This window comes from Pyricularia grisea (genome assembly GCF_004355905.1).
Source record: "Pyricularia grisea strain NI907 chromosome Unknown Pyricularia_grisea_NI907_Scaffold_2, whole genome shotgun sequence".
Lineage (NCBI taxonomy): Eukaryota > Fungi > Ascomycota > Sordariomycetes > Magnaporthales > Pyriculariaceae > Pyricularia > Pyricularia grisea.
In genome coordinates, this window is record NW_022156717.1 from 4,031,185 (window position 1) to 4,056,642 (window position 25,458).

Below are 25,458 nucleotides of genomic sequence, written 5' to 3' on the forward strand. Positions count from 1 at the left end.
ACCTACTGGACTTTTTTTTTTTTTTTTTACCTCGTTGGTCTCCACTATGGAATTGGAGTTCATTGCAGCTTCGCTTAGCAAACCGCATCAGCACCACCCTTTCGAGACAAAGAAAAAAAATAAAATAAAAAAGACGGGATGGAATCAAAACCAAGAAAGGCAGGCAGACTCAGGAGCATAGAATTTTGGCCATTTGCCCCCCGCCTATATGCGTCCTGGGGCCGATCGCTGCCGTCATGTAGTTGCAAACATGACATATAATCGGAGATTGATAGTCAGTCCTCTGCGTAAGAAGACAGATCTCTGGATAGGTAGCTTGCGCAACAAAACAAGGGACGCAATCTACGGTACTCTGCAAAATGTATCAATTGATTACCTGCATACGCTACCGACATGTTAATTGAACAAACTTCGCCTTACGGATGGATGACCGACCCTCGCGTCCTTTCCCGCATGCCAAATGAGCAATTGCCTTTCAGCTGGTTAAGCGAAGTAAGTCATCTCCCCAGGTTTCCTTTCTAGACTGAACTGAACTGGGCCTGTTCACGTCTACCAAGGTTCAGTCGACGACTAGATCGGTCTCACGGCAGAGCAAAAACCTTCCCCCACCAAAAAAAAAAAAAAACCAAAAAAAAAACCAAAAAAAAACCATTCTATCCGTGAATCGCAGCGACTTACCTCCATTTGGATGCCCGCATCCACTAGGTACTGTGTAGATAGCTTGGTGATGGCAATGATCAATGCCTGCACCTCCGCAAAGTTGCATTGGACGGCCCAACCATATGGGGAAGATCTCGAATCCAAAACCGGCGGATGGTCTTCCACAAAAGACAAGCTCTGGGGATTGTGGGGCAATTAATTTAGCATAAATCGATCCCCCGCAATCCTCAGGTGAGGCACTGCTCCTGCGCGGCTTCTGCGAACTGTGCTCGAGTCCTTGTTGTAATTCTTGATATTCCGTCAATCTCCAAAAAGCCAAGTCTTTCCCCACCATCTCTTTTCGGAATCCTTTACGGCGACAAGCAAACAACACACACAAGCTTACTTGCATTTACTCGGACAGGCGTTGAAATCAAGTTACAGAAGCAGCAAACTCCTCGCCATATATCAGTCATAACAGACGTTGGCTGGCCACTGTTATCTGATGTGTCTATCCGTGGCGAGGAAACCACCCTACATATATGTACCTTACCTAGGTACTCAACCTTGGACCTGATAAGCAAATGTTTTCATTAGGACGACACATTGTTCGATTCATTCTTTGATATCCAACATATCTTGCCATCTCCAACAATTCCGAAGTGCTTAGGCGACCTGCACTTTGCCCTCCATAAGATCTCGCTTCATCGGATGGCTACCGACTGTAGGAGATGTAGTAGGTATTACTACTTCGCTCGGTAATCGCCGCATGGTGCCTGGCAGTGGGTCTCTGGATCGAGTCTTTGATGTGCGTGCGGGGTTGGCGTTCCTATCCTATAGCTGCTTTTTACAGTAGCTTGCAGGCGGATTCATTTCAGGGCCCCCCGTTCTCTCTAGGTATTTGTGCCTACTCACGACAATGCCGTTTTTTTTTTTCTTTTTTCGAGCGCCGATATGATGTACTTCAGTCTATAGTGGCTGACGTTGGGCCCATCCTATTTTATCTTTGACGTCTTGTTAGTTGTGGCTTGATCGATCTACCGGTAAAAATGCGCCACAGCCATGGTTGGCCTTCTTTGGTTACAATAATATGGGCCCGTCCACTTTGAAAAGTACATTCGAAGATCATGTTGAACCTTTAAGGAACGAAGAGCTTACTCGAAGTTGACATGCAAGAACAAAGCCATTGTGAAGACAACTACTTTTCCAGTGCCTGTCTTTGTCACACGCCCCCCTCCTTGGATTTGACTTGCAGATATCTGCATATTGACGCCTCGTCCAAAAAAAAAAAAAAAAAAAAAAAAAAAAAAAAAAACGGGCCGAATGAGCCCATCTTGCCTCCTCAATAAAAGACGTGGCGAAGTCGAAGTGATTGTACGCAGCTCGGGTCCTAGACCTAGTTGGAGCTCAGCCCATACATGGCCAACTTGCCAAGTACTTACAGTATATAGCTTTGAGTCAAAGGACTCTGATGGTGGGAATAAACCCAGCTTTTCTGGTCTGATAAAAGATGGGTTTATCGCTCGAATGGCCCGTCTGAACCATTTCTCCTGCCTTGCTTTTCTTTGCACAATTTGATAATTCTCCGCCTGCCCGCTTACTCTATTACACGGTCTACACCACGACTCCGGATACCACCTTGAATATCCATTATGAATCACACACCCCCCCTCCCAACCATCAGACAGATCTGCACATGCGTTAACCGAACTCTCATTTCTTTTTCTTTTTTCTTTTCTTTTCTCTTTCTTGTATGGAGTATCTCTATTTTCTAACTTGCTTCTCTTCGAGCATGCGGGGAAATTACTCCACATCCATCCGACCTTGTCGTCCACCCGCGTTGATCCACCACGTGTTTCGTCGAATGTCGCATAAGCCCAGGGCAACAAAAAGCTCAACCCTTTTTGTTTTTTTCTCCCTCTCTCTCTTCCAACTCCGTCGCCAACCGTACCCTCCACGACGAACCTATCCTATATTTGACCATTTATTACGGCAATGGTGGAGTTGTGTGGTACTTGGGTCGCACGCGTTGGCAGGCTCGTGACCGCGGTTGCCAATCAACTAACCTACTCCTGGCGGTTTCTTTGCGAGCCTACCCAATCATAGAGAAGGAAGGGAACGTTGTCCACAGAATTTGTGTGAGTTATTATACAGTAAAGTAGGTAGCGACACATACATCCTAGCAACCACACAAGCAAGTCTTGTCTTGGCCTTTTTTTTACCCCTCGTTGGGATTTGGGTACCTAGTGAGTAGTCACTGTACGGGCGACTCCGACTTGACATTTCCCCCCTTCAATCTCTTTTCTTAACAAGATACTTTTTCACAAGTCAGACACTGCCCGCGCCAAGGCCGTTACCGGGGCTGTCTTTCTTTCTTTCTTTTTTTTTTTTTTTTTTTTTTTTTTTCTCTCTCTCTCTCTCTCTCTCGCTCTCTCATTGATTTCTCTTCCAGACCTCATGGTATCCGCGGTGTATGTGTCATATTCCTTGTTGTTGGGGGTTACTATGACCAAAAGGTATTTGCGTATATCTGTCAGGGGCCATGTCAATGCCCTGCTCGATAGTTATAGACTCATATTCCATCACCACTGTTCGGAAACTTTATCCTAGTACATCAAATGTTGTATATGCGATCGACATCGGTGCCAAATATGCATTGTAATGAGGTTAGGGGTCAGGTCCCCCGCATAACCTCACCCGTTCCCGCCTGGGGCAAGGAAGCCCAAAGAAGCGAGACGGCAAGTGTAATCTACATGCCTTGTGTGAATCCAGGCCAAGGTTTCGACTTTCAATATCACCTGCGTCAAAGAATCTGGTTCACATATACCAAAATGTGACAACCTGTCATTTCTCTATTGGGTCCACATCCACCATCTTATAGGCTTTCATGTCCAAATTGTACGACGTACATGCAGATGAATGGCCGTCTGGGTTCACGACCCGTGCGATGGAATGAATGCCTGCATGTTCTGAGCCGGGAAAGTGTCCGGGAAGGAACATGGCTGACCTGTTTGAGCATAGTCGTTCGTCCTCGATGGGGGCCAGTATTTTCTCCAATTACAAAAATGAGCTGAAAAAGGAAAGAAAAAGCCCACACACAATGTGCCGTGGTGACATTAGGTTTTTGGACTTTACCATGGTTCATATGTGGAATTCTCCCAAGGTTCGACTAACTCTGGTGCCTTTCGACTGGTTGTCATCTAACAAAGCATGCGTCCGAGGGTTCGGCTTGCTTTCACTGTCCCGCCCGTTTAAGTTTACGTCGATGTGTCGACCTGCAGAGTCTCTTCTATGAATTGGCCAATGGAGGTTGGCAAGCCTCGGACTAGACTGGCCTCTGTTGGACACGCGATAGTAATGTCAAGAAGCACAGGGGATGGAGACAAGATATTATGCCTCCGCCCGAGCCAAGTAATCTATCCAATCACTGTGACTCTCAATACTTGAAAACGGAGGAAGAGCTTCGGGAAAATTCAGCTAATTTCCCATACCTTGTGTGCCTAGAGTAATACAGCAGCAGAGAGAAAGCCCTCGAGAGCTCCGATATGTATACTGCTTCGAGACAGTGACGGCTACGGATTGAACTGGTCACTGGAATGCACAGAATGTCCATGCAAGGTACGTAGTAGTAGTCTTGTGTCCTAGTTCGGGTTGATATATACTAGCCTGCCATGCGGCAGCAAACGAACTAGACTATACCTAAGCTTCATGACCACCCCCCAAGCCCTGTCACTCAAGCAAAGAGGACACAGTTGACGCCGACTTCAACCTTGGCGTTGGCAACAAACTCCTTCAAGAGACCAGACTCTGCATCGCGGGATATGACGACGATGCGTCCATCTCCCTGAAGACCAGACGCGACGAGACTTCCGTCCTTGTTCAGCGAGAAATGCCTCGGGTTGTCGCCGCCGGCAGGGAACCTCTGAATCGCCGAGATGGCGCCTGTCTTTTGGTCGATGGAGAAACTGGTGATCGTATCAGACGGGACAAGGCTACCGTCCGTAGTGTCAAAGCTGGGGATGTTGAAGGCCTTGTCGAAGCGAGATGACACGAGAAGGAAGCGGTGGTCCGGCTTTGGATTTCCTAAGTTAGTAACCGCTCAAGACATGCCAGAGGTGACTTAACAAAGTCTACTTACCGACAGATGAATCTCGGCAGCGGACGCGTTGGGTGTGGCGACATCACCGTGAGTTCCGGTAACCATCATTTCACGGAAATTCATGGACTTGCTGTCCTCACCGTAGCCGACCTCATACACCGTCACAGTGTTGTCCAGTTCGGAGACCAAGTACATCAAAGTCTTGCCGTCAAGCTTGAGAAACTCGAGATGCCTAGGTCCGCTGCCAGGCCTGGCGATGAGTGGCTCCACCTCCTTCAGATCTAAACCTCCTGCTTCATCGATGGCTAGTACGCGCACACGGTCTGAGCCAAGATCAGGAACGACAATAAAGCGACCGGTAGGGTCGGTTGTTGCCTCATGAGGATGCGGAGCGTCCTGCCTGGTCGTGTTAGGACCAAGAGGTTCGTTCCAGGTCTTTGCCTGAAGCAACTTCAGGTCCGAGACTGCATAGGTAGTCAACGACGAACCAGTACTATACAGAAGCGTCAGTCGTTAGTTTTCCGTTCATGTATTATGTGGTCTTTGCCGCGCAAGGATGGTTCGAAGCCTAGATAAACACGAAGTAGAGAAACTCACTAATGAGCAGCAGCAATACCTTCGCCGCCTTTGCCGTAGATAACCGTGCTCACGGGACCCCCAATGGTGTCGACCTTTTTAATCAAGGACAGAGAACCATCAGGTGAAGTCGCAAAGGCACTCAACGATCCATTTCTCGTGTTCAGCCCCTCGCCTATGCATCTCGTGTCAGCATGATCGTGTCACTTGCAGTCTCCAGCCTCAAATAGCAACCCCCATGGCATGCGGAAATGTCGAACCAACGCAGTAGAGCCTCGAATTAGCCGAATCGAGGGTTAGCCAAGCTGGATCCGGGGAGCATTCCTTGGTTGACGAAACCACCTTCAGGCTTGCTGGATTCGAGGCTGACGCAAGGGTCAGATCGAGAGCAGAGACACTGCCACCGTATGAGGATGAATATAGAATAGACGAGCTGACGGTGGGCAAGAGAGCCAAGAGGGTAAGAATGCCATTGGCGTAGTACGACGGAGATTCGGTACGCATATTATCGGCCGTGTCAGGTGATATTCCTGTGTGTATGTGATGTGGTGTGATGCGACTTGGAGGAGCTGCAGAAAATATATAACTTGCCACCTCAATCTAGGCAGGCAGATATTTAATCTTTCTGACGGCAAGCTGCGTCTGCAAAACACAAAAAGAAAGCCAAGCAGGTCAATGCTTTGCAGCTTGTGCAGACGTCGAGAGCAACGCGGCGGATAAAAGTCTTAAAGCTAAGGTAGTCACTGCTTACGGTGCAAGAAACGCGCATACAGAGATAGACCAATGTGCCGAAACGGGATTGTTTCTTCTGGTTTTTTTTTTGTTCTAGCCTAGATCTAGTTTTAAAGGAAGAAAAGATTGAGCAGACAGCTACTAGAACTAGGCTAGTTCTTAGTGTATAATAAAAAAATAAAATAAAATAAAATTTGCAGCTCGCCAAGCCCTTTAACGAAAATTCATTGCCATTAACTTATGTGACTGTGGAGGAGCCATGGCGACTTGACTGGGTGATTGCATACCTAGTATTGACTGTGGGTGAGGAGAGATGGAGATCAACGTTGCAGTGACTGGAGCTTCAAAGAGCGGATAGGCAGTTGTCCCGCGTCATACTGTCCACACGTTATATCCCCATCCCATCCGTGAGGGCCCCTGTGCGACTGAATTTGGGCGCTATGTGGGAATCGGGCTTGGCGATTTCCCCCAGCGGACGGTTGACATTTGGTAGCTCACCCGCGCGTAATTAATCAAACAATAGGGTTGCTTCGGAGACCAGAAGTCGGGAGCAGGATATCACCGATTGTATTCGTAGGTGATTTTCTGCTCGTTTGGCATACACCAATTATTTAGGTAGCTTTCTCCCGTCATGGAGAAGCACTTACGGAGTACTTCGTACGTCGTAAGAAAGTGAAAACCGGGCAGTTCAATCCACACAGAAGAACTAAGCTAAAAGCTTGCTACGAAAAGCAAGAATTATGCGGAGTTGTGTGGAGTATCTAGGGACAGACGTAGTAGGTTTAGTCTAGGTACGGTACCTAGCACTCGCATGCACTGAAAGGCCACTAGTTCTAGGGTAACACCTGAGCATAAGTACCATCAGGGTGCGAAGCTGTTATTTTCTTCACTCGATGACTAAGTTCTAGAAATATCCGTGGCCAATTTAACAGAAAAGCGATTAAAAACAAAGGAAGGAAACCCGCAACATGAATGCTAAAGATTGCACCTCCTACAGTAGAACTACAGATACTGTAAAGAAAAGAGTTCGACTTCAGAACCCGGTACTCCATCAAACACCGGCCTCTGCGCAAAAGACCGCACAGTGGAATCTCCCCACCCGCCAATGACGGGGAAGTAACCGCGGCCCGCTGAAAGGGGTTTGTTTGGAGGGCAAGGTGTCATCGCTTCGGATAAGTGTACTTGTACATACTGTATACACTACGAAGTACTTTCCCAGGCTGGCTGCCCCTGCTGCAATCTACTGACCTGGCTGTTAATGACTTCAAAAAAAAAAAAAGAAAAAGAAAAAGACCACCATTTAATACCAGACGCTACTCTCGTATCTTACTTCGAGGTCCACCATACCATCTTGCTGTCAGGAGTACCACAAACGCGCACCGAATTCCATAATGAATCTCTTTGAATCCATAGCAGTAGAAGTCACGCGTATTGAGAAGCCCCGTCTCTAATCTCAACCTCCACTCTTGTGGAAACGTTTGAGCCAGACGGAGTACTTCAGTCTTATCCTTTCGAAGCTTGAAAAAATAATTAAAAAAAAGAAACAAATTAAAAAAAAAAAAAAAGCCTCGTTCACAAATGCGGGGTACGTCAGACATTTAACCCTCTTTGAAATATCAATCGCAGGCAGAAATCGTCGAAGCTCCCATGTTTGTGTAGTGAGTGCATTTTCGAAGAGCTGACCTCCACTGTCACTAGCTTTGCTTGCTGCTCCAATCAAGAAGCAGCCCGAAGCCCTGGACCTGTGGTAATCTGGGCATGCCCCTATTGGGCGGGCAGCTAAATGGTAGATGGCTAGCTACCTTACCTTAAGGGCCTTACCTACCTAGGACGTGCAGTAGGTGACAGGCTCCTGGCCGCCGAGCTCCAACCTCGCTGGCCCTCCTGCAACCACCCGCGTGCACTTTAACACCCCATCAGTAGCGCTATTTTCATACGACTCGGGGGCATTTAATTTCTCCTTTCTTTGGGAGGCTGTCATAGCCGGCAGAGTGGTTGAGTGAGTACAGCATTTGACCAGAACTTTTCTATGCACTCAAGAAAAAAAGAGAGACAAAAGCTTTTCCAAAGCATGCAGAAATCTGACAAAATCCAGTGATACCGTCTACTATCGCGCTGGAGAAGAGACAATGAGCTACATACGAAAACGTACGCAGAATCAGTTTTTTTCCCCCAGCTCTTTCTTGTAAATTGATCAATGTCCATGTGACTTTGATTTCTGCTCTGGACATTACCTAGACTTACACCATTTACTATAATTCTTTTTTTTACCTTGGTCGAATAAAGGCGCTTTGTTAGCTTGCGATTTCTGTCGGTGCGTCTAAAAAAAGACCGAGCAAGGCCTTTGTTTTTTTTTTGTTTTTTTTTTTGTCCTCTTACTTTCGAATACTTCACACTGACAAAACCGAAACTCAACCATATTTAGGCACCGAAAGCGAAGGTGTGTGCACTTTTTCTCTACCTTTTACTGTTTCTCCGTATATATTATGCAAGTTATGGAGGGGATATGGGATCCGTTTATTAACTCAAATATACACAGATGCGACGGTGAACGACCTTGCTCTACCTGTCGGGAATCGGCAGCTGAGTGTCGTTACAAAGAGCTTCCAGTTGAACGGTACGACTACTAGTCTAACATTTCTCCTTGTTTGAAGGGTACTTCCGCGACCCTTGAGCTGTCTGTCACACGCCTAGCTGCGGTCTTCTTGGCCTGCTGTGGCTCCTTCATTTTTTTTTTTTTTTTTTTTTTTTTTTTTTGTTTACTGCAGTGGTGCTTATTAAGAACCCTGACATGCATGTAGGGTCGACCTTCCCACTGGCTCCGCGCCGGCTTCCGACCCAGTTGCCGAACGCCTCGGCCGTATAGAGCTTCTGCTACAGGAGCACAGCGAGCGCCTGAATGAGCTTGCCCAGGGCGGCGGGACCACCGCGTCTAGCCCTTTTCAGCCAAACTTGTTCTCACTGCCGGCATCCTACTCTTACCAACTTCAACGTCAGCAACAAGAGCAGTTAGAGCAGTCACCACAACTAGGAGGGATTCAGAGCCGTCATGACCCGGGATCCGTCAATCTTGACCCCCGCCTGGATCATCATCAGTTTCTCATCCCCACTGACCATTTCACCTCGGCGAGTTCTCTCTTTGCATTACCTCGCATCCGAAACATGCTCGGTGAATACCCCAGGAGTCTTTTCCATGACATCGAAGACAGCTTGCCCTTGCCAGAGCCTTTGGATTTATTTCAGAGCACAAAGCTTGACTGGCCCTCACTAGATAATGCTGCCTTTGAGTCTTTGTCGGCCAACTACTTTGCACGAGTACATTCAACATACCCATTGTTTCCGGAACACGACTTCATACGGTGGCGAACAGACATTTATGACAACGGTCCGGCCGAAACTCCGGAGACGGCAATATGCCTCTGTGTGTGGGCGCTTGGCGCTATCGCCCCCGGCGACGAACAAGTTCCGCTGCCTTTTCATGTCCAGGCGGAAAAGGATCAGCTCGCTATGAGCCTGTTCCAACCTGCGCTCCGTCTTCTACTGAAATGGACCGTCTGGGGCTTCCAGCCGAGTCTGCCTATTTGTCAGGCGCTCGTCCTCGCAGCCTCCTTCTTTGCACATCTCGGCAGGCCTCTTCATAGCTGGAGGATGGCCTATTTCGCATCTCATAACTTTATCTTTCTTTACGAAAAGTAAGATCTTTGGTGACTATCGGATTTTGTTTTTCCCCCCTGAAAAAAAAAAAAACTCTTGCCTAGTTGCATAGGTGCACACTTACCCTCGATACAGACTAAAACGCTGCCTATGCCTATCTGACATTTTTATTCAAACTATAACAGGCAGAGAAAAGCAAACGGTCACTTGCAAGCTCCAAACGACGACTACCTGCGTGTTCTGTGGTCTTGTTTCATGATTGAATGGTAATTCCCTCAACAACGTGTATGCACTGCACCTCGAAGAATGAACTAACATACAAGATATGCAGTGATCGAGCAGCCGAGCTAGAACTTCCCCGAACCGGGATCGAACCTATGGCTGACCGACTTTCGGATCAAATGCCCCTGCCACGGAGCTTGAACCCTCTAGAGCACGAAGAACTAATATACTTCGCAGCAGAGACTGCTGCCAGGAGATTGCTGAATCGGGTTCACAGCTCCTTGTACTCGTCAGAGCACTCAGGTCTGATATCATTTTCTGATATGAACCCGGCTACAGGAAGCCTAAGTCTTGTGAAACTTGTCAATGTCAGTTCGGAGCTACACCGTCAGTTGGAAGAGTGGTATTTGTCGATCCCAGAGAGCCTGCGGCCACCCTTGGGTACCGAACCGTGCCCAAACGACCGTGCCCGGGTGCTGCGGTTGCGTTTCTATGCAGCTCGTCATATCATCCACCGGCCTTTTGTGCTCTACGCGGCACTGATGCAGCAGCAAGCAAGGAGCTTGGCACCATCCTCGGTTGGCTCTAGCCCAGTGTCACCTCACCTGTCTGTCAGTACGCCAGCATCGTCTAGCGCTGTGCCAGCCGGCTCTGTTCAACCCCTTACCTCGATCCCGCAGATTGTTTTGGACAAGAGCGAGATTTGCATCAAGACATGCTCTACATACCTTCGCAATTCAACCGAGATGCTTGACAAGCGGTCTCCTTATCTATGGACCTTTTCGCAGACCTCTATGGCAAATCTGCTGGTTCTAGTCACTTGTGATTCCATCCCCCAGCTTCAAAGGTTCACAACGGATGTGAAGGAGCTGAAAGAGTTGCTGGTATCAAAACTGCGGCTGTGGGCCACACCAGGGTCAAGTTTTGAGGCTGAAATGCGTATACTGGAACGAATTACAACAAGGGACTGACTTTGGTCAAGAGCACATGTTGTACCTCTGTCAACTAGGGACTTGTTTTAAGAGGGTGGCGAGGAGGCTTTGTCGATGTTTTTATTTTTTTTTTGATAGGTTCCCATTTGTCCCAAGGTTGTCTATCAAATGACCCAGCTTTGCTACTTTAAAATTGACTCCCATCGTCACACATCTATTTCACATCGCCAGAAGTCTTGCTGCCCTTACTAAACAGCCTTCTAAATCCAATGCTGGTGGCTTTTGTAGCATTCGGCTTTGAGGCGCCATGTTGTGGCGGTATTGCTGGCATGGGTTGCGTACCATTGTCAGACTGGCCTTTGGTGTGCTGGGAGGATGCATCATCGACCGCATAGCCACAGTCGTCACCGTCGCCCTCCTCATCAAGAAACAACCCTCCAAGGCGCTGCCGTAGCTTTTGCCTCTCACGCTCGCGATGCTCATCCTCAACCGGCGGGTCATCATCCACTTGTTCGCCTTGCAGGGCACCACCACCACCACCACCACTACCGCCACCCTCCCACCCGCGCTCCTCGTCCCCATTGACGACGACGTACCACCGAATCTCCTCGCCGCGCTGCAGCTGGTCCCTGAGCTTCTCGAGCCAGCCGGCCTTGCGGTCCTTGGCCGCGCGCTGCCGGCGGCCCGTCTCGTCCGAGTGCGGTCCGCCCATGGCGCCCGTGTCCTTGAGCCGGGCCTCGTAGCGCGCCATCTCGTCCACCACCGACGCCGACAGGTCCACGCGCACCACGTGGTCGGCCACGTAGGCGTGCGGCCGCGTCGCCTCGCCCAGCTGGCTCGGGTCGTACTCCTCCAGCAGCCGGACCGCCGACCAGGCCTGCCTCGAAGCGCTGTCGATCGCGGCTGGCGTCGGCGGCGACTGCTGCTGCTGCTGCTGTTGTTGTTGTTGTTGTTGTTGCTGTTCGATGCGCTTCTTGGGCGGTGGTAAAAAATCAAATAGAGTGTGAAAAGAGTCTAGGATGGCCGTGGCGGAGCGCGTCCCTGATATAAAGTCCGGTGCGGCATCCCCAATATCTTGAACGATGACATACACCCGGATCGAGGGTCGGTGCCATCGAAATCCGTGGCATAGATATGTCGGCATCTCCCGGACTGGTTGTGGGGGGCGGCCTTGCTGTGGGCAAAGCCTCAGTACCTATACATAAAGGATAATTCCAGATGATGCCGCAACCTGGGTACTTCTTTTTGTTTTTTGACCGCCACTAGGGCTTTTAGAACGATTTTGTACTATTGGTCTATTATCTCTTTTTTTTTTTTTCTTTCTTTTTTTGGTCAGAGAATCGAGCGGTAATACCCGTGACTAGCTCTAGTCAACTCGAGTTTCAATGATAGCTGATTGGTGCGATTTGTAAGTCTTGGTATTGTAATTGCATGTCGTTAGAAATGAACATGGAAAATCCTGACAACGAGGGCTGTCCAAGATTCGAAGATTCGATCATGGATGGGTGCGGCACAAGGGTTCTCCTCGGACCCTGCAGCCAATCAGTTGCTGGTGCAGTACGGGCATCTACTAAAGTAAAGTAAAGTAAGCCTGCGCTGTACCGTTGGTTTTATTTGCATCACAGTCTAAAATTGACACTTCAAAAAATAACACTAAGAAATTCAAGATCATGTCGTATTTTTGACTCATATATTTTTGCCCTCTTTGCATATCTTATCTGTTATTTTATATGTTCTTGTTTATCCAGAATTTCATTAAGGAGTGACCCCTTTGTAAAGTATGCATCCCCATACAATAAAACAACTCCGTTCAACTACATGTCAAAAAGCTGGCTTGGACTCTGCACCAGATCCATAGTGTCCTGTGTCCCAAAATCATACGTCATCATGGAACCATCAAACGCATTATCGGTCATCTCCGCCGCTTGCATTGCAAACGTAGCATCAACCTCCGGCAGTGGCACCTGCATGCCCGGCATTAGCGAAAAGTCCAATTCCGTCCCGGACGTATCGATCGCAGCATTGTTTGGTTGGAAAATCGCCTTGAACCTCTCCAACAACACGGCATCGTCGGCCGGAGTTGTCTCGGTGCCAAGTATCTCCCTCGCCTTGGCCCTGAGCATCTCATCCGAAGGCGGGGCGCCCGTAGTCACCTGCTGCGATTGCACGAACTCGGTCAAGCCACCCTCCAGTTCCCTCGAGCAGAAAACTGCAGGAGGTCGCGGGTATCGGGTCTTGAAGCCTTGCAGATAGCTGTCGACCGCTCTCTGGTCGGCTTGAAAAGGTTTTGCGCCAACGCGTACGGGGATCTCTACAGTACCTTCCCCGCTGCCGCAGCCACCAGTTCCCTCAATCGCTGCGGCTGGATACGCATATGGAGGAGCAAAGCCTGTACCACCTTGATTCAGATGCCAGCCCACGGAATCAGGGAGACCGGGACCAGAGTCGTCACTAATTATTTTGTGGTCACGTTTGAATCGTTGCAGCCACTCAAAGTTGTCGGCTGCTGTTACGTTCCAAGGGTCGTCACTACAGTAGTAAAAGTGGTTGCCCAGTCAGTAACACTTCTCGTCACAGCCTTAAAGACGTTGATATGACAAGACTTACTCGTCATACAGGATCCAGCGCGCCTGATGCTGGAGTTCCGCGTCTGATGGAACATGCTGATTTGGGTTGTTAGGCGACATAACCGACGCACTCCACCGGCCCAGTTCCCTTTTCAACCTCTTGTAACAGTTGAGGTCATGTATAAAGAAAGGAACGGATCGAGCACATCGACCAACTGGTGAGGCATTTGGAGCAGTTTCGGTCGTGGTAACTGCGTTTTTTGGTGAACCTGTGTTGCTCTCCTGGGTAGCCAACGCGTTCTGCAGAGCAATCATTTCTGCGTCGGGATCGAAAAGGTGGTGAAGGGGATCATCAAGCTTCAAAACGGCTCTTGAGCCTGCCTCCTGCATCCGTTCTCTAAAGGCGCCGAGCCACTCGGGAGAGTCCGCGGCAGCTGTAGTAGTGAAAGCTTCGTTAGCACATGACCGCCGCTGTGTAAAATAGGCGGCATCGCTTACTTTGATTCCAGCCATCGTCATTTCCGTAGATGATGATACGAGCAGTCCTTTGCAGGTCTGGACCATCAGGCTCGATTCCCTTTGCCCTTTGGGACCGAACGTGCTGGGCCAATTCTCTCTCGAGCCTGGAGAAACTGTGGATGGATGAGTCGAGCGATCTGCCATCGGTTGGGCGTCGGTCTTCATCTATCATTTCCTCGGATCGAGGCAGTCGTGCTCTTCTTCTAAAATCTGCTAACCAGCTTTTGGATCCCATCACCAGCCTCACAAGCAGGTTTCCCACCAGATCGGATGGACTTGATGACGTCTCTTCAAAGTGGCCAAGGATTCTGCAGCATTCCAGTTGAAGCTCGCCGTCGGCTAAAGTATAAAGGCATTAAATTAGCTGCAATTCATGACATCCCAAGAAAATATTTTGCGGGTTATCGATCAAGTTATACGTACTGGGAGTCAGCCCAAGCAAAGTCCTCGAGTTGACGTATTCAAGGAGTTTGTGCTCAAGAGGGCACGCCTCAAATATGTTGTCCTTGCCATTAATCCTGAGTATACTGACATGAGAATCTGCACCGGAGCGAATTGGAGAGTGCCGCGCCTGTTGTGTGATTTTCTCATTGCTCATGATCACATCACGTAGCCACGAGGGGGCGGACTGTTACTCGAGTTAGCCTTGATAACTTTCCGTCAAGATGCCCCGCGCAATGGGAACTACCGGGGTTCAAGTCTGTGTCGGTGCTACTTACAGCTATGCCTTTTCGAGAAAGCACTTCAGCCCCGAAGATGACCCGGCATGCCTCGTGGACAAGCTCATCGTCTGTAAAAGTAGAGTGTTGCTCTCTGGAGCCTTGTGTCCAGTATACGAGCTCCGTTTTCAGAAGCTCGTATGCGTGGATCGGACTCTCAGGCATCGGGTGAGTTGCAATATAGGGCCAGGGGGATATTCTCTCCTCGTGGATCATGTATGGTGGAATGGCATTCTGCACCTTGTCAAGCACAGACGGACTGAACCCCCAGTCACCTTTCCATTCTGCCATGGAGCTCCCAGCTTTGAAATGAGCGGCCAGGTGCTCGACACGGGCTGTCCATGTTGTCATACGTAAACCACAAAACCCGCAAATAGACTCCAGCTCATCGTGCTTTTGCTCCCACTTGGACATCGCCCAGTTCATGAACTTTGTGTTGTGGACCAGCCTCAGGTGTTGCCGTAGGTGATCTTTCCGGTAAAATGTTCTTTCGGATAAAACCTTTTCCTGACAGACGCTGTAGTTGTGTGTTTCGAGGTGATCTTGAGTAGGGTTGGGTTCCGAGCAGAACACGCACTCTATCCTGGATGTTTCTGGGTTGAAGGCTTTGGCTCCCTAATTCAAAATACTTGCCAATTAATACATCGACCTGCTCGTCATTGAAATAGATAAGAGATCTCCAGCAACATACCTTTGGAGCACAAACCCAGCTTTCTAAAGATATATGGAGCGACTTTTCGTGTCTTTGCCCTGCGAAAGAAGAATTATGCGTCAGCAATGGTATTTCCAGACAGTAGAATCATCAGTGTTGAACTGGTACCAGATTAACAGTGCTACCACTTACAGTCATATTTGGCTTTGAAAGTCTGCGGGCAAAAGGTACATTGATACGTGTTGGCCGGCTGCGTGAGTAAAGACCTGGTCGGTTGATTCGACATAGTTGGCAAAGCACGTCTTCGCCTTCGTCTCCTTCCCCTGTCGAGTGAGCCGAAAGATCCAAGTGAGTTTCGAGAGCCGTGAGAGTAAGCAGAAGCAAATGATCCGGCGGCACTGCTCTGTGATGTACGCGATGTGCCCAAACTGCTCACCGAGGAGCCGTGGCCTAGGGAGCGCGAGTCATCTGTCAGGTTGAAGCTCCGAGGTGTCTCAAATCCAGAAGAGACAGCTGTAGAAGCTGAAGAAACAGCCCTTGCGATATCGTTGACGGAGGCCGGTTCGTTCTCCGGGGGCGAGTTCTTCCAACGTTCAAGGGGGTTCATGTTCTCGTAATGGGAAGGTCTCAGGCGGCGATCCATGGGTGCCGGTGTGGCCCTTCTCTGGGGTATATCCATTCCACCAAGCGTGAAATTGCGCACACTTGGTGAAGTGGAGCGTGGGCGTGCCATCTTGTTCCGCCGGCGGTAGTTAGCCAGCCAGTTCGTGATCTGGACTTTGGTGAGCTGAGTGAGACGCTGAAGAGACTCTTTCTCCTCCTCTGTCGGGTAAGGGTGCTTGCTGTGGTTTGCGAACCACGCTTTGAGAACCTTTACTGAGTCCTTGGACAGGCGGGCTCCAACCTTGGCTGACCCTGATCCTATCGACCTTGCTCTGGTGTCGGCCTTTTGCTCTGGAGTTTCGGGGCTAGCAGATTCTGTGGTGCCAGAACATGCACCCTCGACCTGTTTCTGGGAGTCGCCAACGGATCGCGGGCCGAAGAGTGACCAGGAGGAGCCACTGCGAGAAGGCGTCTCTGTGGACACTAGGCTGCAGTCCATACTAAGTGCCACACAGCTTGTACAACAATCCTTGTGCGTGCCCTCCCTGATCCTCTTGCAGTCGTATCCATTGGTCTTGCAGTGGAGGCAGGGGTCTGTGAAGTGGTCACGGAAGTCGAGATGTGACTGACCGAGACTCGATTCCAGAAGTTCGTTATCAAACAGAGCATTGTTGTCTGCTCCGAGATGAGGGAAATTCAAGAATGGGGAGTCCAAATCTAGACCGTTCAACTGTCCGAGCGTGCCGTCAGCCGTTGTCGGCACAAAGTCCATGCTAGAAGCAACATTGGCCAGGGTAGGCTCGGCATTGTCCCAATTGATGAAGTCGTCAAAGTTGGAGTCCATGGAATGTTCGTCTTCTTCTGGGACTACTGGCATTTGTTGTTATGATCAAAGAAAGGGCGTGCCTGACTTGTGGGTGCAACAAGTATAGATCACAGATCGGATGCCGCCAGGGTTCAATCAATGCGCAGGGCGTACGGGGTGACAAGTGATTAGACTATCAGATGAGGTTGGGAAGGGAAAAAAAAGCAGTAGATGGGAGTAGAAAGCAAGGTCAGTCAGCGGGTATAAAAGGCTCGGTTTGGATTCTAGTGCTGAAGAAGCGAGTTGCAGTCTCTCTTACTTTGCTTCATTCGGAGACTTGCACTGAAGTGACTGGACTAAGTTGATCAGGTGGACCCACCCAGCGCGCCCTTTGAATTGACATGTCCCCACATTACTTGCATTTGATCAATCCAACGGCCGCCATCCAACCATGGCAAGCGCATGGGCTCAATGCTACCTACCATTTCTCCCTACGGAGTTCTCTCCCGACTCTGTTTCTTTCTTTTGCTTCAAATACCCCCCGACTTCACTTTGCAATACTGCTCTTATTTTCTCACGTCACGTCGCACCTACTGATGACTGAATCGGCATAGGCGTACCGTCGTCTATCGAGGCGGTGAGGACAATAGGAGCGAACCATGGACTCACCAATACGCATTGAAAGAAAGCTGTGGTATACTGTTATCTATGTTAAATAGGCAATGCATTATGACAGCGACACCAGCCAATCGTTTATTTTCGTTACCCCCGGATATCGACCGAGACGAAGCAGTCATCAATAATGGACACGCTAGAGGAGCCAACTCTTTGCTTGCCCCCTTTCGTGCCGCCCCCGTGGGACGCTAATGTCGCGGGGACCCTCCGATTACGGAGCCTTTCCCAGACCTTTCCAGAGCCACCACCATGGTCCGGGTAAGGATACGGCACCGGCAGAATGCCTGTCATTTGGTAAGTTGGAAGAGTCACAGCTTTTGAAATGGAATCCTGTAGAATATGACTTGACAGAGCCTTTCGCTGAATCTGAGTTTGATGAGAGAGTATCAATTCCAAGAGAGGTATGTAGGTATTTTTTTTACAAGCTCAAATCTCGTAACAAACCAAGTCTCTCATCTTTGTTGCATTCGGAAAATCGACTGTGTGAAGACGCTAAATGACCAATCATACTTGAGTTCTCAGGAGCTCGCAACGACCGCTCCATGGACGGGTGTCCCGATATTTCCGGTCTGAAATGAGCTGGTGCTGGCATTCTTCTTGAGATAACAGTTGCCCGGCGCTCCGCCTTTCAGCGCATCAGACTTGGCCGTCCACAGTGGAATGAAACTCACTCCTGTGCAGGTAGTGTTCTCACTCTTTCCAAACATCCGGGGTGCGTACATAGACCAGGACGAACAAGAGTCCATGCACGTATTGAAATCCGACACAAGTAGGGACATTAGAACAGGCGCATTGACGTCCTTACCACACCGCATGGTAAAATTGGTAGAGCCCAGCACTATTTGAACGTTAGCCTTCGTCGGCAGGTTTCCAAGTTGAGTACAAATCCATATCCGGTGTGTAACTCACACTCAAATGCAGTGTACTCTTTCCCGTTGACGGCTGAAGGGTTGCTACTACAGCCATTGTCGATCGCGGCGGTCGTTGTCGCTGCAGGTGAACTTCCTGTCCCTGTTGGGAACGATATAGATGCCATTTGTGCCTGAAGATCCTGAACCTTGTCGTTTGCTTCGTTGACCCTAGCCGTTTGAACCCCTGTGCCAGCAGCCAAACCAACGACGGCGCCAATCAGGATGGCTATTATGACGCTCAAAACGAACACAATGACAGGGCAGCCGCACAATGTTTTCTTCTTGCTCGTCTCTGCCGCAGGAAGCTCCGTATGGGTCTTGTCCTGGTTGAAGACCATTGTACTTCCTGCGTATGTGCCGTTGTGGCTGTCATATCCGCGATCGCTCCCGTGCGCAACATTGTATGACGTTTGAGGTGAAGACCATGGCTGTCCTGGTTTTGATGTTACTGGGGCCGACCCATCGTTGATGTATCCTGGTTGATGTTGTGACGAAGCTTGCCAGGTGGAAGCTTGGTGCTGTGGTGTTGGTACAACCTCTGGGTATGAGGGAGAAATGGGCTCAGGGGCGTCACTATACTACAAAGTGAATCAGACAAGACGCTTCACAGTCGGTCATAGTTGATAGGTGAGAAGCGTATAATGCCCTCTTATTGGCATACTTGTACTAGCGACAACCCAAAAAAAAAAAAAAACCAACCTGTGAGGCCATATTTTCAAAGGATGGCATACGCCTGTTTCCTCCTTATTGTCTTGAATTTGGCTGACAGCCAAGCAAGAACGACGGCGGAACAGGCACGAAGATGCGGCAGGAGTGGGTTTAAGAACTGCCAAGTCCACATTACACTAAAGGGGAACAGCCACCAGTAAAATATTGACAACCCATCCAGATAATAACCCGACCGCATTATTATTATTTTTAAGGGAAAAAAATAAGAAGAGAGGCACAGCCTGACCCATCTCAACGAATAGAAGCTGTGGATGCTGCGGTCCTAATTTCCAATCCTTGACGGCCATCATACGGGGTTGCCATAATGGGTCTGATCTCGTCGTATAGGTCTCAGCTGAACTTGCGCTAGGCCGCGGGAAGACAAGAAGCTTAGAATCTAAGGGAGACATCCAAAGGACCCCATATAACTGGTTGGAGTGCGCCCCTCAGTAAGAATGTACGAACGTTACTCGCGTGCGCTGACTGTATCGCCACAAAATAATGAAAGGGGCCACCACAGCGGGTCGGTATTGGTCCCCTCGTGCGCCCCAAAGCTTATCGTGACACAATAAAGGCATTATTAAATATGCATACCGCCGTAGACCTTGCCGCCGTGGAACCAGCCCTATCCTAATCGATCTCGCACTCCGGCTGCTCGCTATTTCACGAGGCCTTAGCTAACAACCTTTTTTGATGTTTGCTAGCTGTACGCGAAAGGGACGTATTGGTGTTTAAATAGAGAGAAAAGCAGGGGTGCAGAAGCACGGTAGACAAAAGCCAGCACGCCGTACATGGTTTTTCTAATAAAAAAATAAAATAAAATAAAAAAGCCGAAGTATGTCGGAGTGTATTTGTCAAGAAGCATCAAAGGTGAGTCCGAAAGGCAGGAGCAAAAAAGGACTAGGCCCCCGATTACCCTCCCTACCTAACCTGCCTAGGAGGTAATTAGCGTAGTTGAGGATACAGAAACTACCGAGACAAGAAAGCTTGTATTGTAATAACATCCACTCAAGACTAGACTGGGTGCGGCATATAGAAAATACATCATGTCGTCAGAGGAGATTGCCGGTAGCCTGGTGAAATACAAATACACACACCACAACGTAATGGACCTGGCTCGTGTGTTTGTCCATCAGCAGGCGGGTTTAGCGCGGACAAGATCAACTCCGAATCCGAGCTTACTAGATATTATTTTCAATAAGCCCAATCAACTCTTGGTAAAATGCTCCTAGTCCAGGAAGATATTCGGCGATGAATCGTTGTCGCAAGGGAGCGGGAAAGTGACAGTTCAACAAAAATGTACAGCGTGCACAACTTATTCGCAATGGACACTGGATCCATTGCATTGACGAACAGAGAACTGTGGTATTACCGGTAGAGGCCCCGTGCGAGCGGCGCTTGGCGCGTCCAGCCACATCGGCCCACTGCCGACTGATGGCTGGCTTGGCTAGGTAGGGAAGAATCTGGGAACCGAAAGAGGGTGGGGGCGGGCCCGGTCGTCCCCTGGTAAGGTTAGTGGGGCAGACCTCCCGACCTCCCACCTTACCCTGAACGTTGGGTTGGGAACGAATGGCGGGGCTCATGAGATGAGATCACCGCCTATTTCACCGTTCCAGTTGCTTTGTGTTGGCAAGAATCTACTTTGTAAAAAGTTGAGAGAGTCTATAATAGCTTATGACATCAAAGCTACAATTAACCTCGGTACTTGGGTTCTCTCAGCACCTTACTCCGGCCAGCTCGGAGTAACATCAGATGTCCGATTTTGCTAGGGATTGCAGCTCCGATCAATGCAAGGTTTGTACCTAGAACTAGACTAGATAGTTAGGGCACGAAGGGCAGAAAAAAAAAGGTTCATCGAAGACCCTACCAAATCCTTGCTTGCATGCTCCAGCACGAATCAAGCTGCCCAATGAAATAATTCTAAGCTTCCATTCAACAATCGAAACGGAACCAACTGCTGTCAACTATGGCGGGGCCGCCGTCCAATTGTTAAGGAGGTACTTTCTGCCACGCACATCCTACGAAGCCAACGGGGTTCCTGCATTCGTACCTCTCTATCTCCTCACCCCTCGCTAAGCTGCGGCAACGCCTGAATAGTGAGGTTTAGGTTTCTTTGTCCGACCTAGGAACGGCCCCATTCCCGACAGATCGCCAAGTACAACTTCGAAGTTCTCTTTTCTGCTTCACCTAACCCGTCACATAGGAGGCATTGGCAGTTGTGTCCTTTTCTTTCTTATTTCCTTATTCCCTTGCCGGTGAAGGGGCACTGCTGAGTGCGAAGGAGGGTAGATTTGGTTTGTCAGGTCTACACATACAGTTTTCCAGAAATGTAAGTAACGCAGCGCTTATTCTCATCGGATCAGGACGATCAGTGTCTTCACTGAATCCGAATCCTAGGCTCACCGCGTTCGTCTGTTGTTGATTTTTTTTCTCTCTTCCTTGATATCGCCGCACATGCCGACATTTACATGTTTTGTTTTTCGGTTTTGCATTTATTTGGCAGGCATAACCCGAATCTTGGTTTCAAGGAAATCTGTATTTTCTGTTGTGACTCCTAGCTGCCACTAAGCCTGGAGACCGCCCATTTCTCCAACCAACGCCACCCACCGTTGTCCAAGATCTCTTTTGGAGCTCCCAAGATCGTCTTCACCACAGCCACAAACCCTAGCGATTAGCACTTGGCATTTTTGTCAGTTCGCGGCTGACATTCAGACTAACGCAGATTTGTTTTAGCCCATAGAAATTTCATTATCTCATCGCCAACGCGGTCCCGTGTTATTATCCAAGAGATTTTTTTATTGTGCACTACTTCTTGGCATCCGCATTCATTTTTTTTCTTCTTCTTCTTTGCTGTCAAAATGCATATCAGGGATATGTTGGCCGAGACCGAGAAGACGGGTGAACCGTCTTTCTCGTTCGAGTACTTCCCTCCCAAGACGGCACAGGGTGTGCAGAACCTGTACGACCGTATGGAGCGCATGTACCACTTTGGCCCCAAGTTTATTGACATTACCTGGGGCGCTGGTGGCCGCATTGCCGAGCTCACTTGCGAGATGGTCACACAAGCTCAGACCTACTTTGGCCTCGAGACTTGCATGCATCTCACCTGCACCGATATGGGCGTTGAGAAGGTCAACGACGCTCTTGACAAGGCGTACAAGGCTGGCTGCACCAATATCCTCGCCCTGCGTGGTGATCCACCACGTGACAAGGAGAAGTGGGAGGCTGCCCAGGATGGCTTTCATTACGCCAAAGATCTCGTGTCCCACATCCGCAAGACGTACGGAGATCACTTTGACATCGGCGTTGCCGGCTACCCTGAGGGTTGTGACGACAACAAGGACGAGGATCTTCTTCTCGACCACTTGAAGGAAAAGGTTGACATGGGTGCCTCATTCATCGTCACGCAGATGTTTTACGACGCCGACAACTTTGTCCGCTGGGTTGGCCGAGTACGTGAGCGAGGCATCACCGTCCCCATCATACCAGGCATCATGCCGATTGCAACATACGCCAGCTTCTTACGTCGGGCGAACCACATGCAGGCGAGGATCCCCGAAGAGTGGATGCAGCGTCTTGAACCCATCAAGGCAGACGATGCTGCTGTGAGGGTTGTGGGTAGGCAGCTGGTTGTGGAGCTTTGCCGGAAGATCTTGGCCGCTGGTATTCACCACTTGCACTTTTACACGATGAACCTTGCTCAGTCGACGGCCTTGATTCTGGAAGACCTTGACTGGTTACCATCGCCAAACAAGCCGCTCAAGCACGCTTTGCCCTGGAAGCAGTCTCTAGGCCTCAGACGACGAGAGGAGGACGTCCGTCCCATCTTCTGGCGGAACCGCAACAAGTCTTACGTTATGAGGACCCAGGACTGGGACGAGTTCCCTAACGGGCGCTGGGGTGACTCCAGATCCCCGGCGTTTGGTGAGCTTGACGCCTACGGCATTGGATTGCTGGGAACGAACGAACAGAACAGGAAGAAATACGGCGAGCCCAAATCGGTCAAGGATATAGCCACTTTGTTTGTGCGATATGTCCAGAAGGAAGTCGATACGCTTCCGTGGAGCGAGTCTCCACTCGACGCAGAGGCAGAACTTATCAGAGACGACCTGATCGACATTAACCTGCGCGGGTTGCTCACGATTAACTCGCAACCCGCCGTGGACGGTGTCAAATCAACCCACCCCATCCACGGTTGGGGTCCGCCAAACGGCTATGTCTACCAGAAGGCTTACCTAGAGCTGCTCGTTCACCCAGCCATTTTTGAGCAGCTTAAGGAGCGAATTCACAATCACCCGGACCTGACGTACTACGCCGTGACCAAATCCGGAAACCTACATACCAACGCCTCTTATGAAGGACCTAACGCTGTCACGTGGGGTGTTTTCCCGGGCAAGGAGATCGTACAGCCCACTGTTGTCGAGAACATAAGTTTCCTGGCCTGGAAGGATGAGGCTTTCCAACTTGGAATGGAGTGGGCCCGTTGTCACGACCAAAACACTCCCAGCCGTATCCTGCTCCAGAGCATAATGGAAGAGTGGTATCTTGTGAACATTGGTAAGTGGTCATATCCAGCTTATCTTCAGCAGTATGACATGGCTAACTAGCTGCTTTGCACAGTTAATAACGATTTCCATGCGCCACGGACCATCTTCGAAACGCTGAAGGACCTGACGGTTCCCGACATTGACAAAGAAATCGTCTCGTCTGCGCTTCCCATCGCCGCCCCTGAGGCTGCTGCCGTCAACGGCGAGCGGAATGGCGCGCAATCCAACGGAATCACCGCGGCTGTCACCGCGTCTTGACAATAAAGCCGTTGGTCACTCTTTGCATCTTTCAACCCTTTCCCTCTTTTCCGGGCTCATTTCGCATATTTATCATGACTTTTTTTTTCTTTGACTTTTTGCAGTACATTATTGGCATTTCTCACGGCGTTTCGGAGGGACATTTTCCTCTCCGTGGTGTAGACTTTTTCAACAAAAAGTAAAATGGGGGCGCATATGGGGGCTTAAAAATCAGGATGGCCACACTCGACTAAGAGACTGGGACCTAAAAACGGGATTATTCACTAAGGAGTAGGGCGAAGCATGCATGTATATCTCAACGATACCCCCTTGTTTATTTGTTTTTGGACATGACGCAAGTACGAACAAAAATACGAATGTTAGGAATGAAACCCTTTCTTTGCTGGAATACTACAAGTAGGACTATTTAGTGCAAGGCGCTTACATTACGGTGTGTGCAAAGCACCCGCAGTACATACAACTGTTGAATGGCTAACAAAGTCTTCCTCAATGGTTCCTAGTTCTGAAAAAGTTGATGCATGGTAAACCTGAGCATTTCGGACTCAGCGCCGTTGTTACTGGTAAGCAACCACAATGCAAATAATCACTTGTCCGATTGACGCAAGCTAACCATGTTCCGACGCGAACAAAATAAATACGGTTAGGCTGTTACAAGCAGTGACAATACTCTGTGCCGACTGTACACCCCAGATTTCATCTCACCGATAGACTGCCAATAGAGTTTCGGTGCTAAATATAGAGCTGCTTAAAGTGGCAAGCTTGTTGAACTACCGCACCTCTTCAAACAACCAGTATAAGCAGTATGTTACGGATTTTGGATGGTAACACTGCTTCCGGATGCAGGGACTATCTGCTGGCTGTCCACTTTTCGTGGGGTGGAGGGGGGTGGTGCCTTTGATATGGTGAAGATGGGCGGATATTTAATCCGATACTGATATGTATAAACATCACAGGCGGGTAATCAACCGGATCTGGTTCACTGGAGATGTCACAAAGTAAAAGTTCAGTTCGATTTGACAGGCGGCGCAGGCGAACACTGTTCTCAGTCATCATCTCTACAGGTCTTCATCGTATGTGGCATTTTCTATTAATAAAATTTCTTGAAACAAAACCAAGTAATCTGAGCTTTTGCGATGTACAGTTACTACCGTCAACCTGGGGGCACACACTACTACTTACATAGTAAATGCATGGAGACCAGACGAGTTGACCAAGCCTACAGGGCAAGTGGGGTGTAGAGAGACAACGTTAACCTCATCGTTGGCTGAAAACAGACATGTCTTGCATGTCATTGTCATGGCTAAACGCCACATTGATTTCAGATCGATGACCAGCAGTTCAGTCCAATAGCCAGTCATGAATGTCATGCAAGTCATCGGTTTTCTCTCTCTTTGATTCTTTAAACTCACGGACGGACGGACCTTTGTGTCTGGTCACTGGTAGTCTGGCAAGCCTGGGGTGTTTTCACATCATCAGATGCAGACTTATTTTCGTAGGCAACTGTGCAATAATAGTAGTTGTATAGTCACTAACAAAGCCATGACCAGAAATCCTGCCTTGGTCAGTTGCAGACACGCAATATATAAGGCCCGCCACTCCCGAAGATTGCTGCCTTTATTTAGGTTTCGAGCAAATTTGTC

At 49.2% G+C, this 25,458-nt stretch overlaps 6 protein-coding genes across 6 annotated transcripts; 2 read left to right on the forward strand and 4 right to left on the reverse strand.

Annotated features, from left to right (window-relative positions):
- Positions 1-3,808: 3,808 nt before the first annotated feature.
- PgNI_03759 (uncharacterized protein) lies at positions 3,809-5,818 on the reverse strand (the record flags this gene model as incomplete). The annotated part of the gene is made up of 4 exons (XM_031123812.1): positions 3,809-4,711; positions 4,778-5,231; positions 5,336-5,489; positions 5,575-5,818. The coding sequence occupies 4 exons, from the start codon at positions 5,816-5,818 to the stop codon at positions 4,373-4,375; spliced, it is 1,191 nt and encodes a 396-aa protein (XP_030985649.1). The 3' UTR covers positions 3,809-4,372.
- Positions 5,819-7,983: 2,165 nt separating this feature from the next.
- Positions 7,984-11,429, forward strand: PgNI_03760 (uncharacterized protein). Its single transcript, XM_031123813.1, has 7 exons — positions 7,984-8,045; positions 8,142-8,194; positions 8,472-8,486; positions 8,586-8,663; positions 8,889-9,738; positions 9,886-9,966; positions 10,032-11,429. Exons 2-7 carry the CDS (start codon positions 8,176-8,178, stop codon positions 10,891-10,893), a joined length of 1,905 nt encoding a protein of 634 aa, XP_030984740.1. The 5' UTR covers positions 7,984-8,045; positions 8,142-8,175; the 3' UTR covers positions 10,894-11,429.
- PgNI_03761 (uncharacterized protein) lies at positions 11,069-11,998 on the reverse strand (the record flags this gene model as incomplete). Its single annotated transcript, XM_031123814.1, has 1 exon — positions 11,069-11,998. The coding sequence occupies one exon, from the start codon at positions 11,996-11,998 to the stop codon at positions 11,069-11,071; it is 930 nt and encodes a 309-aa protein (XP_030983457.1).
- Positions 11,999-12,520: 522 nt separating this feature from the next.
- On the reverse strand, positions 12,521-17,041 carry PgNI_03762 (uncharacterized protein). Its single transcript, XM_031123815.1, has 7 exons — positions 15,504-17,041; positions 15,351-15,409; positions 14,660-15,274; positions 14,364-14,568; positions 13,920-14,279; positions 13,462-13,855; positions 12,521-13,383 (listed from the first exon to the last, which is right to left on the reverse strand). Exons 1-7 carry the CDS (start codon positions 16,789-16,791, stop codon positions 12,669-12,671), a joined length of 3,636 nt encoding a protein of 1,211 aa, XP_030983454.1. The 5' UTR covers positions 16,792-17,041; the 3' UTR covers positions 12,521-12,668.
- A 222-nt stretch (positions 17,042-17,263) lies between these two features.
- Positions 17,264-19,123, reverse strand: PgNI_03763 (uncharacterized protein). The gene is made up of 3 exons (XM_031123816.1): positions 19,005-19,123; positions 18,304-18,883; positions 17,264-18,232 (listed from the first exon to the last, which is right to left on the reverse strand). Exons 1-3 carry the CDS (start codon positions 19,032-19,034, stop codon positions 17,913-17,915), a joined length of 930 nt encoding a protein of 309 aa, XP_030983453.1. The 5' UTR covers positions 19,035-19,123; the 3' UTR covers positions 17,264-17,912.
- A 1,966-nt stretch (positions 19,124-21,089) lies between these two features.
- Positions 21,090-24,182, forward strand: PgNI_03764 (uncharacterized protein). Its single transcript, XM_031123817.1, has 3 exons — positions 21,090-21,342; positions 21,736-23,570; positions 23,634-24,182. The coding sequence occupies exons 2-3, from the start codon at positions 21,872-21,874 to the stop codon at positions 23,816-23,818; spliced, it is 1,884 nt and encodes a 627-aa protein (XP_030983452.1). The 5' UTR covers positions 21,090-21,342; positions 21,736-21,871; the 3' UTR covers positions 23,819-24,182.
- The last annotated feature ends 1,276 nt before the right edge of the window (positions 24,183-25,458 follow it).

Excerpts from the sequence above, each read along its gene's own strand:
- PgNI_03763 (XM_031123816.1), bottom strand. The coding sequence starts at position 19,034 with ATGCCATCCTTTGAAAATATGGCCTCACAG. Across the intron at positions 18,884-19,004 it reads TTGAAAATATGGCCTCACAG|TATAGTGACGCCCCTGAGCC; the intron begins GTTGGTTTTTTT and ends TTCACTTTGTAG. Across the intron at positions 18,233-18,303 it reads AGAGTACACTGCATTTGAGT|TGCTGGGCTCTACCAATTTT; the intron begins GTGAGTTACACA and ends ACGTTCAAATAG.
- PgNI_03764 (XM_031123817.1), top strand. The coding sequence starts at position 21,872 with ATGCATATCAGGGATATGTTGGCCGAGACCGAGAAGACGGGTGAACCG. Across the intron at positions 23,571-23,633 it reads GTGGTATCTTGTGAACATTG|TTAATAACGATTTCCATGCG; the intron begins GTAAGTGGTCAT and ends TGCTTTGCACAG.
- PgNI_03760 (XM_031123813.1), top strand. Across the intron at positions 8,664-8,888 it reads AAAGAGCTTCCAGTTGAACG|TTGCCGAACGCCTCGGCCGT; the intron begins GTACGACTACTA and ends CTTCCGACCCAG. Across the intron at positions 9,739-9,885 it reads TTTATCTTTCTTTACGAAAA|GCAGAGAAAAGCAAACGGTC; the intron begins GTAAGATCTTTG and ends AAACTATAACAG.
- PgNI_03762 (XM_031123815.1), bottom strand. The coding sequence starts at position 16,791 with ATGCCAGTAGTCCCAGAAGAAGACGAACATTCCATGGACTCCAACTTT. Across the intron at positions 14,280-14,363 it reads TTTGCTTGGGCTGACTCCCA|CCGACGGCGAGCTTCAACTG; the intron begins GTACGTATAACT and ends TTTATACTTTAG. Across the intron at positions 13,856-13,919 it reads TGACGATGGCTGGAATCAAA|CTGCCGCGGACTCTCCCGAG; the intron begins GTAAGCGATGCC and ends TCACTACTACAG.